Source organism: Monodelphis domestica, chromosome 1 (genome assembly GCF_027887165.1).
Source record: "Monodelphis domestica isolate mMonDom1 chromosome 1, mMonDom1.pri, whole genome shotgun sequence".
NCBI lineage: Eukaryota > Metazoa > Chordata > Mammalia > Didelphimorphia > Didelphidae > Monodelphis > Monodelphis domestica.
The window spans coordinates 395,486,666-395,501,366 of NC_077227.1; the positions used below are offsets into that span (position 1 = coordinate 395,486,666).

The 14,701-nt window shown below is 37.8% G+C and overlaps 1 protein-coding gene across 2 annotated transcripts in view; it reads right to left on the reverse strand.

Moving 5' to 3' along the window:
- TRPC4AP (transient receptor potential cation channel subfamily C member 4 associated protein) overlaps positions 1-14,701 on the reverse strand; it is a 92,998-nt gene that overhangs the window by 55,777 nt on the left and 22,520 nt on the right. For both annotated transcript variants that reach the window (XM_001381407.4, XM_056822077.1), the window contains exons 4-6: positions 10,772-10,829; positions 7,438-7,493; positions 6,030-6,158 (exon numbers count right to left, since the gene is read on the reverse strand). In XM_001381407.4, coding sequence (XP_001381444.4) covers positions 6,030-6,158; positions 7,438-7,493; positions 10,772-10,829 — 243 coding nt within the window. The remainder of the gene's footprint in view (positions 1-6,029; positions 6,159-7,437; positions 7,494-10,771; positions 10,830-14,701) is intronic.

The window sequence follows — 14,701 nt, forward strand, 5'->3', positions numbered from 1 at the left end:
TTTATGAATCAGTTTCTTATGGTTTGGATAACTTCTCCCAATCATTCCTAGGTGAATTTAAAATACTGTGTTCTTAAAATTAAAAGCTCAACATTCAGTGATTCTCATCCAGAGCAAGACACTCCATTAGCCAGCCTCTCTAGTGATACCAAATCTCCAAAGTTGTTAGGATGATATTCAAAGTCTTCTATAATCTGATGCCAGGTCTACCTTTCCCTACAGAGACAGTCATATCTTTGATCTTACAATCATCCACAAATGTGAACCACTTCCATGATCATAAACTCTAAAACTTATTTTATCTTTTGTTATTTTATATTTCCTGAAGCCTTATGATCCATAATTCCATTCTTTTCCACCATTCCCTTTAGCCAGTAGTTCTTTCCCAGGCCATTATCCTACTGACTACTACACTCTTCCTCTTTCCCTATCTTGACCCTTGAATAAACCAAGATAACTCTACACTGTCCTCTACTCCTGAATTCCCTTGCCCTGTGTCCACTCAGCAAGAGCACCTTCTTCTTCAACTCACCTTGAATCATTCCAACATCTGACTCTTTCTTCCCACCTTCTGTAACAGCTGAAGAGGTGGCCCTTTTCAAGGCTAACATATTTAAACACACCTTTGATCTATTCTCTCATTTTTTCCAGCACACACTGTTCTCATTATCATTCCTAGGCTCTCTCTACTCTTCAATCTCACCCTCTACTGGTTCCTCCCCTACTTTCTACAACATGTCCAAGTTTCTTGCCATCTTTAAAAAAATCCTTAATTGATCTAACCAATCCCACTAGCTATCATCCTATACCTCTTCTCCCTTTCTCTGCTATACTCTTTGAGAAGGCTATCTACACTAAGTTCCTCTAACTGGTCTTTTCCCAATTCTGATCCTTTTTTGCCTCTGTGGCATTTGAGACACTATTGATAATCTTTTCCTCCTAGTTGCTCTCTCCTCTCTGGGTTTTTGTGATACTGCTCTCTCCTGATTCTCCTGCTCTTTCTCAGTTTCTTTTCTTGGATCTTCCTTAATTGGTGTCACACCTAACTATGGGTTCCCTTTAAAGCTCTATTCCGGATCCATTTCTCTTTTCCTTTGATACTCTATCATCTGATGAACACATTGGCTTCTACTGATTCAATTGCTATCGCTATGAAGATAATTAGCATATCTATGTATCCAATACCTGAGCTACAGTCCCACATGATCAATTGCTTTCTGGCATCTTAAAACTCAACATCTCCAAATCAGAACTTATTACCTTTATCTTCAAATTCTTTCCTCTTCTAAATTTCCTTTTATTGTCAAGAATGCCACAATCCTCCCAGTCACCTAGATACACAACTTGAGTTCATTTGTAATTCATATCTCTCACCAATCCCATATACAGAATCTACTGCCAAATCTCATTATTTTTGTCTTCACAACAATTCTCATATACTTTCTCCACATTCACACAGTTACAACCTTTGTTCAGATATTTCAACAGTCTTGGCAAGAAGCAATGAAGGTCTGAACAAATCTATCCTGCTGCCCAAGTGATTTTCTTCAAGCACAGAACTGACCAGACTCCAATGAATTCCCTACTATCTCCTCAATCAGATATAAAGTTCTCTATTTTTCTCTTAAAGCTGTTCAGAAAAGTTACACAAATTGATGCAAAGTGAAATGAGCAGAACCAGGAGACCATTGTACACAGTAATGGCAATATTGTGGGATGATCAAATGTAAATGATTTAGCTATTCAGCAATACAATGATCCAAGTCAATTCTGAAGGACTTATGATGAAAAATGCTATCTACCTCCAGAAAAAAGACTGATGGATTTTTGAATGCAGATTGAAGCATACTTTAAAAATTTTTTATTGTTCTGGGCTTTGTGTTTTCTTTTGTGACATGGCTAATATGGAAAAGTTTTGCATGACTGCATATGTATATTGAATTGCTTGCCTTCTCAAGGAGGGCAGAGAGGAGAGGGAGAAAGAGAATTTAGAATTCAAAATTTTAAAAAATGAATGTTTAAAATTTTTGTTTAGATCCTGTCCTCTTGCTACTTTCGATGCTGCCTCTTAACTTCTCTGGCTTCCTTCAAAACTTAGCTCAAATTTCATCTTCTACATGAGGACTTTCCCAGTGCCTTCTCTTTATCATCACAGTTTCTATTGCCTTCCCCTCTCAAGCTGCCTTCCATTAACTTTATATGTAGTTTATATACACCTAATTTTCATGTTTGTCTCTGTTATTAGACTGTTGACTCCCTTAGCAAGTATGTCTGACAAAGTCCTCATTCCTCATATATACAAAGAACTGAGTCTAATTTATAGGAATACAAGTCATTCCCTAACCAATAAATGATTAAAGGATAGGCACATGCAGTTTTCAGAGAAAGAGATCAAAGCTATCTGAGGTCATATTAAAAAATGTTCTAGATCACTATTAGAGAAATGCAAATTAAAACAACTCTGAAATATCACCTCATGCCTAATGTTTGGCTAATATGATCAAAAAGGAAAATAATATAAGTTGGAGGGGATAAAGGAAAATTGGGATGCCAATATACTGTTAGTAAAACTATGAACTGATTCAACCATTCTGGAGAGCAATCTGGAACAATGCCTACAGGGCCATAAAACTGTGCATATTCTTTGATCCAGCAATACCAGTATTGGGTCTGCATTCTGAAGAGATTAAAGATAGGAGAAAAGGATCTACTTGTACAAAAATATTTTTAGTAGTTCTTCTTGTAGTGACAAAAAATTGGAAACTAAGGGGATGTCCATCAGTTGGGGAATCGCTGAACAAGTTGTGATACATGGTTGCAATGGAATACTATTGTGCCATAAGAAATGACAAATAAAATGAGTTCAAAAAAACCTGGAAAGACTTATATGAACTGATGCAAAATGAAGTGAGCAGAACCAGGACAACAATGTATATACCATAATGGAAATATTATATGATGATCAACTGTGACAGACCAAACTATTATCAGCAAAATAAGGTCCCAAGATAACCCCATGGGATTAACGATGAAAAATATTATTCATAGCCAAAGAAGGAACTGTTAGTATGATTTCATTTCCATTTTTTCTTTATATTTCCTTGAGTTTTTTCCTTTATGTGTAATATGTGTCTTCTTTCAAGATATGAGGTATATGGAAATATGAACTGCATGACAGTACTGGGATGACCTAGATCAAACTTCTTCCTCAAGGAGGGTGGAGAGAGGGAAGAGAAGGAAAGAATCTGAATCACAAAATGTCAGATGACAATTGTTAGTTGTTTCTACATGTAATTAAAATTTTTTTTAAAAAGTTAAAAAAAAAAAGAATGTTGACTCCCTGAAGGCAGGACTATGTTTGCATTTCTTTTTATCTTAAGTACTTCACATAGTCCCTGGCAATTGTGGTTAACTGATTTCCCAGCCTTATCCCCAATTGCTTTCTGCTCTTCTACAAGTACTCTAAACTATCCAAAATGGACTGTTACTTATCATCCTTTGGATACATTCAGAACTTGCCTAACTCCATTTATTCACATTGCTTCCTCTGCCTAGAACACCATTTGGGCTCCCTTCCCATCCTTTCTCTTTATAATTCTAGCCAGATTTTTTTTTTTTGAGGCAGTTATGATACAGTAGAAGGCATGATGGATTCAGAATCAAGAGGACCTGGATCCACATCCTACCTCTGTTATGTCCTTCCTATGAGACCTTAAGCAGATCACTCGACCTCTCAAAGCCTCAGTTCCTCACTTAGAAAATCAAGAGGGTTGATCAAAATGATCTACAAGGTGACTTCCAAATCCAAATCTATGATCCCATAATCCTAGAACCAATTCTTTATAATATACTTTAAGGAAATTTAAGGAGAAAGACAATACTTTCTTCTGGGGGAAATCATATTAAAGAGTGGCAGCTGAACTGAGCCTTTAAAGGCAGGGATGAGAAGTGAATGAATCCTAGATGAAGTACATACTGCCTATATGAATGCACAGAGGTAGGAGACAGAATTTTGAATTGGGAATAGTTTGTGGTTCAATTTGGTTGGTGCATAAAGTGTTGTGACCCAGCACATTTTTTGAAAGCTAATTTTAATGTTAACTCTTCCATGAAATGGAAAATAAAAACAACTAATATTTATATAGCTTACTCTGACCCAGATACTATCCTGATCACTTTACAAATATTATCTCATTTGAATCTCACAACCTTGCAAGATAGATGCTGTTATCATCCCCATTTTATAGCTAAGGAAACAGAGGCAATAGAGGTCACACAACAGAAAATTTTTGAGGTCAGACTTGAAACAAGGTTTCCCAACCCCAGGCCTGGAATTCTATCTGCTCTGCCATCTACCTGCTCAATATGAATGGAAGAAATAATACCACTACTGGGTCTGTATCCCAAAGAGATTTTTTTAAAAAATGGGAAAGGACCCATTTGTACAAAAATATCTATAGCTGCTCTTTTTGTGGTGGCAAAGAATTGGAAACTAAAGAGATTTCCCTCAATTAAGGAATAACTGAACAAATTGTGGTATATGATGGTGATGGAATACTTGTGTTGTAAGGAATGATGAACAGGATTTCAGAAAGAGTTGGGAAGACCTACATGAACTGATGCAGATTGAAATAAGCAGAACCAGGAGATCATTATGCACAGAAGCTACAATATTGTGGAATGATCAAATATGATAGATTCTGCTACTAATAGCAATATAATGTTCCAGGACAATTCTAAAGGACTTAACATATGTTTTATCACTTATTTATTTGGGTATATGTTTTGGGGTTTTGGTTTTATAAGACCACTCACTTACAAAAATGAGTAATATGGAAGTGTTTTGGATGATAATACATGTATAACCAAGATTGAATTTGTCAGTTTGGGAGGGAGGAGGAAAGGGAAGAAGACAATATGGATCATATAACTTTGGAAAATATATGTGGAAATTTATTAAAACAAAAAATATATCAATGGAAGAGATGAAAATAATCTTTCTTTCTTCTGAACTAGCATAACTCTTTATGGGTCTCTTCCATTGCTATTAAGAAAGGAAGTAATAGGGGGCAGCTGGGTGGCTCAGTGGATTGAGAGCTAGTCCTAGTGATGGGAGGTCCTGGGTTCAAATATGGCCTCAGACACTTCCAAGCTGTGTGACCCTGGGCAAGTCACCCATTGCCTAGCCCTTACTATTCTTTTGTCTTGGAACTAATACACAGTATTGATTCTAAGACAGAAGGTATGGGTTTCAAAAAAAAAAGACAGTAATAAGAGCATTGGTTTGGAGTCAGGAAGAGCAGGGTTCAAGTCCCCACTTCAGATCTATACTAATGTGTAAATACAGGTTAAGTCATTCAAATTCTCTGTGCCTTGGTTTGCTGGATGGCCTTCAAGGTCCTTCTCAGCTCTAAATTTGGGCTCCCATGAACCTGAATCACTTTACCTCTCAAAGGCTCAAACAACTCTTTAAGATTCATTAGCTAAGGGGATGCTAAGTGGTATAATGGGTAGAGCACCAGGCTTGGTATCAGGAAGCCCTGGGTTCAAATCTGACCTCAGACACTTCCTAGCTGTGTGACCCTAGGCAAATAACTCCCATATGCCCAGCTCATGTCCTTCTGTCTTAGGGTTGGCAGTAGGCCAGAAGGTGACGGTTAAAAAAAAAAAGGCATATTAGTTAAGTCACAGAGGAATTGGTGGAGGGTGCTCCCACACCAGGAATCCCCCAGGCCTGGATATCAGAGAACCTCCAGGCATGCTTGCTCTTCATTGTCAGCAGACAACTTTGCACAGGGTTAAGAATTTGGCTGACTAGTTATTGTTTGATATAGTTTTTCCTGCTTGGGCACAAGCTTCATGAGAACATGCCATAGCTACCTCTGATCCCAGTGAGCCTGGCACTCCATATAGTGGGTGACACATCATATGTACTTTAATAAATGGCTGCTGAATGAACAAATGAATACATTAACTATAGTCTAAGTATCAACCCTAGCTAGATGGTCAATCTTGAGACAAAAACTTACCTTTTTAACACCCAGAATGTCTTCAATGAGGGTTGCTGTTTGTAAAAATGTCTTCCTATTTGTCATCAGTGTAAACAAGAAGAGGACAAAGTCATTTCTTTCTGCCAGACGTTTTGTAACTCCATCAGTCTGTTAAAAGGAAATGAAAAATATTGGCTGAAAGAGCCAAATTGGATAAAGGTTGATAATGCCAATGTATTCTTGCTAGGTACATATAGATTCAATTCTACCAAGATGTACTTGGACTATATTGCAAGCAATCATGGACAGCTTTGTTAGGATGTCACACATATACTTCCTCATTATTCAGTACTGGAATAGACTGCTCCTTGTTTAGTCAAATTTAGGTCTCATGACACAGGATATAACCTCCCATATAAAAAAAACTGTTATCCTCAGGCAGTGTCCCATACTGGGGTCACAATGATATTAATTTTTCTTTAGTTTTCCTCCAAACAAAGATACAGGAACAAGTCTATGTGTCAAGAGCACCTGAAATATTTTAAGAAAATGTTATCAAATGTGAAAAGAAATTCTGTTCATGAGAATTATCAAATGGAAAATATGTTCCAATCTAGAAGATAGGATAAAGTTTAGCAAATAGGCAAATAGTAAAGAGTATCAATGAAGAGTACTCATCTTTAAGGATTATGATGTTAAATGTACAAAATGTCAGCAAGAAGAGAGGCAGGATGACAGAATGGCAAAAAGGAAAGGCTACTGAAAGTACTCCCAAGGCCTGGGTTCTACTCCAGGATCTGCCATTCAGTCATGTGACACCAGGCCTGCAAGATACTACACCTGTCTAAGCCTGTTTTCTCATCTGAAAAATGGGGCTAATAATTACAGCCTTGCCTGTCTTACAGGGTTTGGGAGAGGATCAAGTGAGGCAATGCCTCAGAATGCATTTTGAAAATAGCAAAACTCTTTACAAATGCTCTATAAAAATTCTGTATCATTAAAAAATGGTAATAAGAGCAGTAATAACAAGGCATATAAATTCAATTATCTTATTTTGCACTCAGTGGTCTCCTTGGGTGAAGCAAAGGATTGAACAATTATACTGTCAGGGAAATGAAGACAATTCATTAATCAACCAAACTATGGGAATTTCTGAAGAATTAGGGACCAAAGAGACCATTCCCAATATCTTCACAAGCTTAGAAATATGCTGAAGAAAAAGATCAAAACTCAAGATCATGGAAGCTGATGGACTTCCATAGATAAACATGGGAAATATTTATTCAATCCCTTGACTTTAATGAATTCGGGTTTCTCCTGAAAATATAAAATGGCAAATTTAGCAAAATACCACATATTGAATAAGCATTAGAAAAGTCCCAGAAAAGATATACTTGCCAGTATATCATGAAGCAAAAATAAGGATACCCAAAACAGAGATACTTACACAAATACACGTATTATACAAGATACTTAAACAGTCCTTGGTCAGATCGTCACTTACTGAAAGAAAAAAAATTAATAGCTGGTTACTAATGCTGGAATGAACCATTTCAACAAGAGGCTAGGTAGGGATGAAGATTAATCACAACACCAAAAGACAACTTCCTTTTTTTTTTATCAGCTGCAAAACTCAAAATCCAAAAGGGCCCAAGTATGACTGTGAATAGTAAAACACATTTTAAAATAAACATATGTACAAACCGCAGTAACCACTAACATCATGCTGTTATTATCTTGAGGGCAGGTACTGCTTCATTTTCATCTCTGTATCCCCAATGCCTACTACACAGAGGGCAATTAATAAGTGTTTCCTGGTCAATGAAAGATGTTTCCTTCACTTTCTCTTTCTCTCTCTGATCCCCATGAGCAGCTCACCTAATGTAGGTTACATTAAGAGTCTGTGCCAAATGTCTTAACGCCATAATCCTGTTGTCCTGACTACTACCCTGTGCTAGAGTTTGGCCTACAGGCCAGGAAGGGAAAGTTCTCTGAATACTTACTCTCAAGGAGAAATTATGCTAACAATTGAATGCAATAAAGAATTCTGATCATCTAGGAATTCATGTGACTATTAGAGTGGACACCAAACCTCTACCTCTGCCTTCACTCCCCAGAGGAAGGAGTATTAGTGAGCTGGTCTAAGAATCTGCATACCTGACATAACTCTGGGCTGATCAATGTCACTTCACAATAACATCTTTAAGGCACTTTAAACAGCCTCCATTCTAACTGTTAAAAACAGACCATCAATTCATAGAAATAAGACGGACAATGGCTAGCTGATGAGTGGTAAGTTCTGATGTTAATTCCCCTTTAAGTTCGGTCAACTTCTCATTTCAATTTTTTATATTATTTCTCTTAAACTAACTACTCTCAATAATGCCATTTTTGTAAAACCAGTAACTGAGGTCAGGTGGAATATGCCCATGTCAAAAGATGTGCAGCAACTCATGCCAGCTTTAGTTCACACAGCACTACTCACTTCCTTAGAGTATAAACACCACAAGAAAGGAGTTTCCAAAGAAGAAAACTGCACTCTTGCTACCAGGGCCTCTCTCTATATCTCCCTTTTAATATTTCAACATTTCTGGTTTGGGGTAGATGAAGTCTTTTTATCTTCAATCCGTCACCTTCTAGACCTATGGAAGTTCCAAATATTTGAGTAGGTGGTCCACAGAGAAGAAAATAAGCTATATGTTTCACTTCAGTCTCCTTGTTTAGAAATAGATGCCTGACCCAGGAATAAGTCTGCCTTCAGCCCTCAGTGTGGTGTTTGTTACATAATTCTAGAAAGGACTAAATATAAAGACTTAAATGAATGCTGACAGTCACTTTGCACAAGCTATTCCTTGTCAATTACTCCTATTGCTCCCCTAGGAGAAAACTACAGTGCTTATAATCAGTAGTAAGAAAAGGCTTTAATATTACCATAGTGATTCCAAACCTCCCCACTAAGCCAGCTCCTTTAGCGTCCCTGTGCTAGTAAGAAAATATCTGTTTGAAATAAGCTGAAATAGGAAACTAGCCTTAGAGGCCTTATTTATTCATTCATTTATTTATTTATTCATTTTTTTTGTTTGTTTATTTATTTTGCTAGTTTGGAAAGCAACCCATTATTCAATACCTCAGCCATTCCACGTGACCAAAGTAAAAGCACAGCCCAGAAGACACTGATCATTTATAAAACCCTAATTCCAGATCCTTTAGGAGAAACTTACCACTGGTCTAAGAACACTCTTATCCTCAAGTAAAAACCAAAAAGAACCTATAGTAAAACCTTATTATTAAGATCTTTGTTTCACCTCAGTTACCACAAATCCCTGCTCAAAAGCCCTCCATGGCTCCCCACTGCCACTAGGACAAATACAAATTCCTGGGCCTGGCATTTGAAAATGTCTCCACAATCTAGCTCCAACCCACTTTTCAGTCTTACTTTATATTCCCTACATTCCTGCCCCTATTAGTGCAACTGTTTGCTTCCACTGACTTATTATGCAGGCTATCCTATAGGTCTGGAACACTTTCCTCCCCATTTTTGCCTTTTAAATCCTTAATTTCCTCAAAGGTTTAAGCACAAGTGCCACCTCCTCTGGAAGGCTTTCCAAGACAAGGTGTTTTGCCCACATCAGACTTGCCTAGCATTTTTGTCTAATGTTTCCCTGGCCACTCATTCACTTCCTTATCCTGTAATATACTTACCTGTGTTCTATGCATTCCTCAGGTAGAATGTAATACTCCTTGGGAGTAGGGACTTGCATCTTTATCTTTGAACCCCCAGCATTTAACACATGCCTTGTACATAAGTGGCATTTAAATGATTTGTTTAATTATAGTAGATGTCAAATTGTATCTTCCATAACAAATAACATTTTTTACTTTAAAAAAAATTTGTAAAGCACTTTAAGTATATTATCTCTCTTGAAATCTCACAAGAAGCATGTGTTTTAAATACTTTAGGTTTATTTTTACAGATAAGGAAACTGAGGCTCTGAGAAGTTAAGTGATTTGTCCATGGTAACATGTAGCTAATGTCAGAAGCAAGATCTGAACTAGAGCTTCTTGACTCCAGGTCCAGGATTCCACAGGATATTTTATGTTGCCTCTGTACATATATGTGGTAGTATACAAGAAAACCTCAATTAATCAGTATACTTAGAGAATGCTGGGGAAGGGACAGGAATTCTGATTAACTGAATTTTCTAGTAGATGATAAAGTGAAAAGAGATGTGGGCTTAGAGTCAGGAGGCTGAATTTTTGTTCTGGCTTTTCCATTACTTTGTTGGATAACTCTGAACAAATACTTCACCTCTATGGGCCTCAGTTTCTTCCTCTACAAGATGAAAGAGCTGGACTGAAGGATCTGACGTGCCTGCCAATGCTATGCCCTCCAAGAGCAGCAATAGGACAGGATTTCCCTGTCACGTAGGGGACAAGGCTTGGAATCGACCGTCCCATATTTCAGCCCTATCAGCTGCTACATAATCCCTCCTAAGGACCTGCACCTATGGGGAAAGGAAATCAGTTATTGGTAAGTTTTTTTTAACTTTTAAGTTCTGAATAGTTAATCCTATTACCTATAAATACCATTGTCAAAACATGAATTTCTTTTCCTGAGATAATATAGGCTGAGTTTAAAAGCAATGAATTCTCCTTCTTCCTAACATAGGACTAACATTCTCCCAGAAAGTCATAGAGGCTAAGGGTGTTAGCATTTTAGAATAGATGTGGGGGAAAGCACAACAAACAAGGGCTTAAGAGACAATGACGGGCTCACTTACTTTTCTGTTTCTTTTTCTGAGTAGTAAGTGTAGGTCTCATAAGAATTTCCACAAGGAGCTATTAAAAAAAGAATTGAATTAAATCTACAAAGTCATTTCAAAGTACAAGTTATGGCCTAGTGTTGTCTGTGTCAGCTCAGAGCTCAATATGCTCTTCCCAGGACTTTAAGACCCTCCCACACATAGCCAGGACACACAAGAGGCAGTGGACAATGGAATAACAATATCCATCACATTTGTCTCATTTTTTACAATTTATATTTTTAACTGTTAGGCCATTTCATCCTCCTAACAACTCTGGAAGGGACATTGAGCAAAGAAAAATATCCTCAATTTTACAAATGACAGAACCAAGGCTCATAAAAGTCAAGTGATCTGTTCAAGATCACATGACTAATAAGGGGAATCAAAAAAAGCTGACTTCTAGTCCTGACTCCACCAAGAATAACAGTAAGTCATTGCTCCTCGAGGTGCCTCAGTAAACCTTTGATCTACATATCAAATACATATAGAAATGATATAAAAACCCATTTATAGAATCAGGATATTTGAAAACTAGATGATTTCTAGGATCCCTATCATAAGGTCTAACTTTTGCTTTCATAGTGATATTCAATGCAACCTACAAATATGGCCAAAGAAATTCCCTGGAGTTGTCAACCACACTTAGAAAAATCATTTGCTCCCTTTCCTAGCTTTATCTGCTTAAGTCCCTTTCTTCACTATGTAGCTCAGATGAGACCTCTTCTATGAAGTTGTCTCTGGATCTCTGTAAGCTGGACCTTATAATAGTTCCCTCCTCTGACCTTCTAACACTTCATAGCCTTATAAAGTCCTTGTTATGTTTTCATCTGTTACCACTGCTCTCTGAATCTTGTCTTCTTGTCTCTATCAGAGCATAAACTCTTTAAAAGCAGGGACTATATCTTATTTATCTCTGTATTCCCAACTGGACCTAGCCCAATGCACTGAACATAGTAGGCACTTGGTAGACGTGATAAGTGAACCAACAGGATTTGCTTCTGCACTGTTCCCCCTTCTGGTAATAGAAAAGCTTCAGCTTAACTCAGACGAATTCCTTGGGATCAGAATTTTAACTTCCGCCCTAGAAGACAAATCAATATTCCTGAGATCACTTCAGAGATGGATTTAGCAAAGCAGCTCCAACACCCTGAGATGAGAGAGAGCTGTGGCAATTAGTTGCAGACTAACATGAGAGTATCTTCAAAAGCAGGCAGCTGATTCAGCAAGCAGGCTCAGCAGGAAAGAAGGTCAGAGAAGTACACGCTGATCTGGGGAAAGGCCCAAATTCCAGAAATGAAGAAGAAATTCTGGTGAGACCAATATAGTAGTATTAAGGGAGTCAGGCAAAGAATAAACCCAAGACATCTAGATTGAAAAGTTTCTATGTCCCTTCTAAACAATGACACGTTCCCATTCATTGTAATGGGAAGAGCACTGCACTTGGGAGTGCTTTAATCCCAGCACTGTGAGTGGGCTACCATGACCTGAGGCAAGTCTTTAAGCCTAAATGAGGAATTTGTATGATCTCGAAGATCTCTTTCCATTCTAATGTACTGATATTTCTATGACTTGGTGTTAGTGTCTCCCTCCCTTCTTCCCTCTTCTCTCCCCTCCCCACTTCTCTCTCTAACTGCTCAATTCTAACTGCCATGGGGCTGGGGAGGAAAAGATTCACAACTCAGAAATTTGGAATTAATAAAGCCTGGGAGGAAAGCATATAAGAAAAAGAAAATCCAAAAGAAACAAAGGAAGGTTCCCATCAGCACTATAGGGGACAATCCATCAATTTTCAGCTCTATATGGCACCCAGCTCACCAGGGGACTGAAGTAGGGTGTAGCATAGGCACACTCTGACAGCATACAAAAATGAAGTTAATATTTTTTGATATTTTAAGTGACTCATATTTCAAAGCAACTGCTATATAAGCAACTGCCTAAAGGAGAGAGTTTATTGATGTGACCTTTACTACTTACAATTTAAATGGTTTCCCTGCCCTTAATGTAATTCACAGTGACTTTTCTATATATAAATATTTTACAAATCATAGCATATAAAGAGCTGGAAGAGACCTTAAGTCACCAAGTCTAACCCTCTCATGTTCGAGGTGAGGCTCCAGAATTTTGGAGAGAAAGTAAACTGCCCAAAGTCAGACAACTAGTTAGTGACAAAGCTAGAATTAGAACCAAGGTCTTTTGATTGCAAACCTAGACCACTCTATGTTATGCTACTTTTATCAGGGGATCCAGAAGCTTAGGGGTTAGGGTGGACAATCCCACCAGCACCTTGCAGTTATTCTACAATCTTAAAATAGCCCACATGTATAACAGGGGTAACAGGGAAGCTAGGTAGTGCAGTGGATGCAATGAAGACCTAAGTTCTAATCTGGTCTCAGACATTTCATAGTTGTGTGACCCAGAGCTATGTGTTTGCATTAGCTGTCTCATCTATAAAATGAGCTGGAGAAGGAAATGGCAAATCACTCCAGTATCTTTGCCAAGAAAATCCCAAATGAGGAGGTTCAGACGTGACTGAAACAATTAAACAAAAGTAGGAGAGCATACTAGCAACCCAACCCACTATTCTTGTCAAAGTTGCCATTTCCTAAGTAAGTCCTTGCCGCCTGGAGTGGCAGAGTGACCCCCCTACTTGGTTGAAGAGCTGAATCATTGGCCTTTAAGAGATGTTCTAGTCATTTCCCTCTTTCTGGTCTCATTATAAAGGCTTCTAGGACTGAAAACTAAAATCAGAGAATGGAGCTGACATCCCCATACCCAACATAATAAAAAGGCTCAATAATTGAGTGACAACATGGACCCAAACTACTTTCACTAAGAAAAAAACAAAACCACTTCCTTCGGTATAAACCCATGGACACCTTCCCTTTCAGAGTGAATAAAAATATGACTTTTGAAATATGTGATAAATTAAAGAAATTTTATATAAGGATAACCATGTTAGCAGTAGTAAATGAAAGATTTCCAACTCTCTGGATATTGGCTAGAAGTCTGATTCTGTTAAAGGTAGAGAATCTGATAAATTCTTGGTTTGCCTTATCAACAATTTTATCTCTTCAATAATAGGGGGAGTAATGGAGGTGGGGGGAGAATAAGGAATGAGGTTTCTGATGACCCCAAACTATCTTGCCAAAAAAGGAAAAACTAAGTGGTGATACTCAAGTGACAGTAATTTTTGAAGAATTCACTGTCATATATGACATTCAATCTCCCATCTCCCTGTCTTTGCATCCCATGCCTGGAATACACTTCCTTATGACTTCTGCCTCTTGGAATCCCTGGGGCCCTTTAAAACTCAATTAAAATGTTACTTCCTTCTTGAGACCAGTCCCAGGCTCCTCATATATTAATGCCATTCCCCTAATTCTGCCTTTTATCTACTTCTGTATGCTGAGCAAATGAGAAAGTGACAATATAATACAGAAACAGATAACTATGGAGGAAAAAAATTCTAGGTAGTCAGATAAAATCCCTGTATTTAAGAAAAGTAGATTTCAAAATATTCAGACTTTTCCCTGAAAGGGGCTTTATAATTTCTATTCAGAGCATGCATAAGATTATGATGTAGAACCATCAGCTATAGAAGATCTTTTCTTCCTCAAATTTCTCACAGCATTTTGCTTGGACCCCTGCTCTACACTTTTCACATTCTCCTTTCATCACCCCTCCCCACCCTATGTCCCCTTTCCCACTTTAAAAACTGTCTAGTTCAACCTTCTCATTTTACAGATGAGGACAATGAGATCCAATGGGGTTACGTGACTTGCCCAAGACTACACAGATAAGTGAGAGGTGGAATTTGAAGCAAGGTTTTCCTAACTCCAACTCAACTCCTATCCACCATACCATGCCGCTTTCCTTTATTCATGATTACTTGTGTACACATCCATA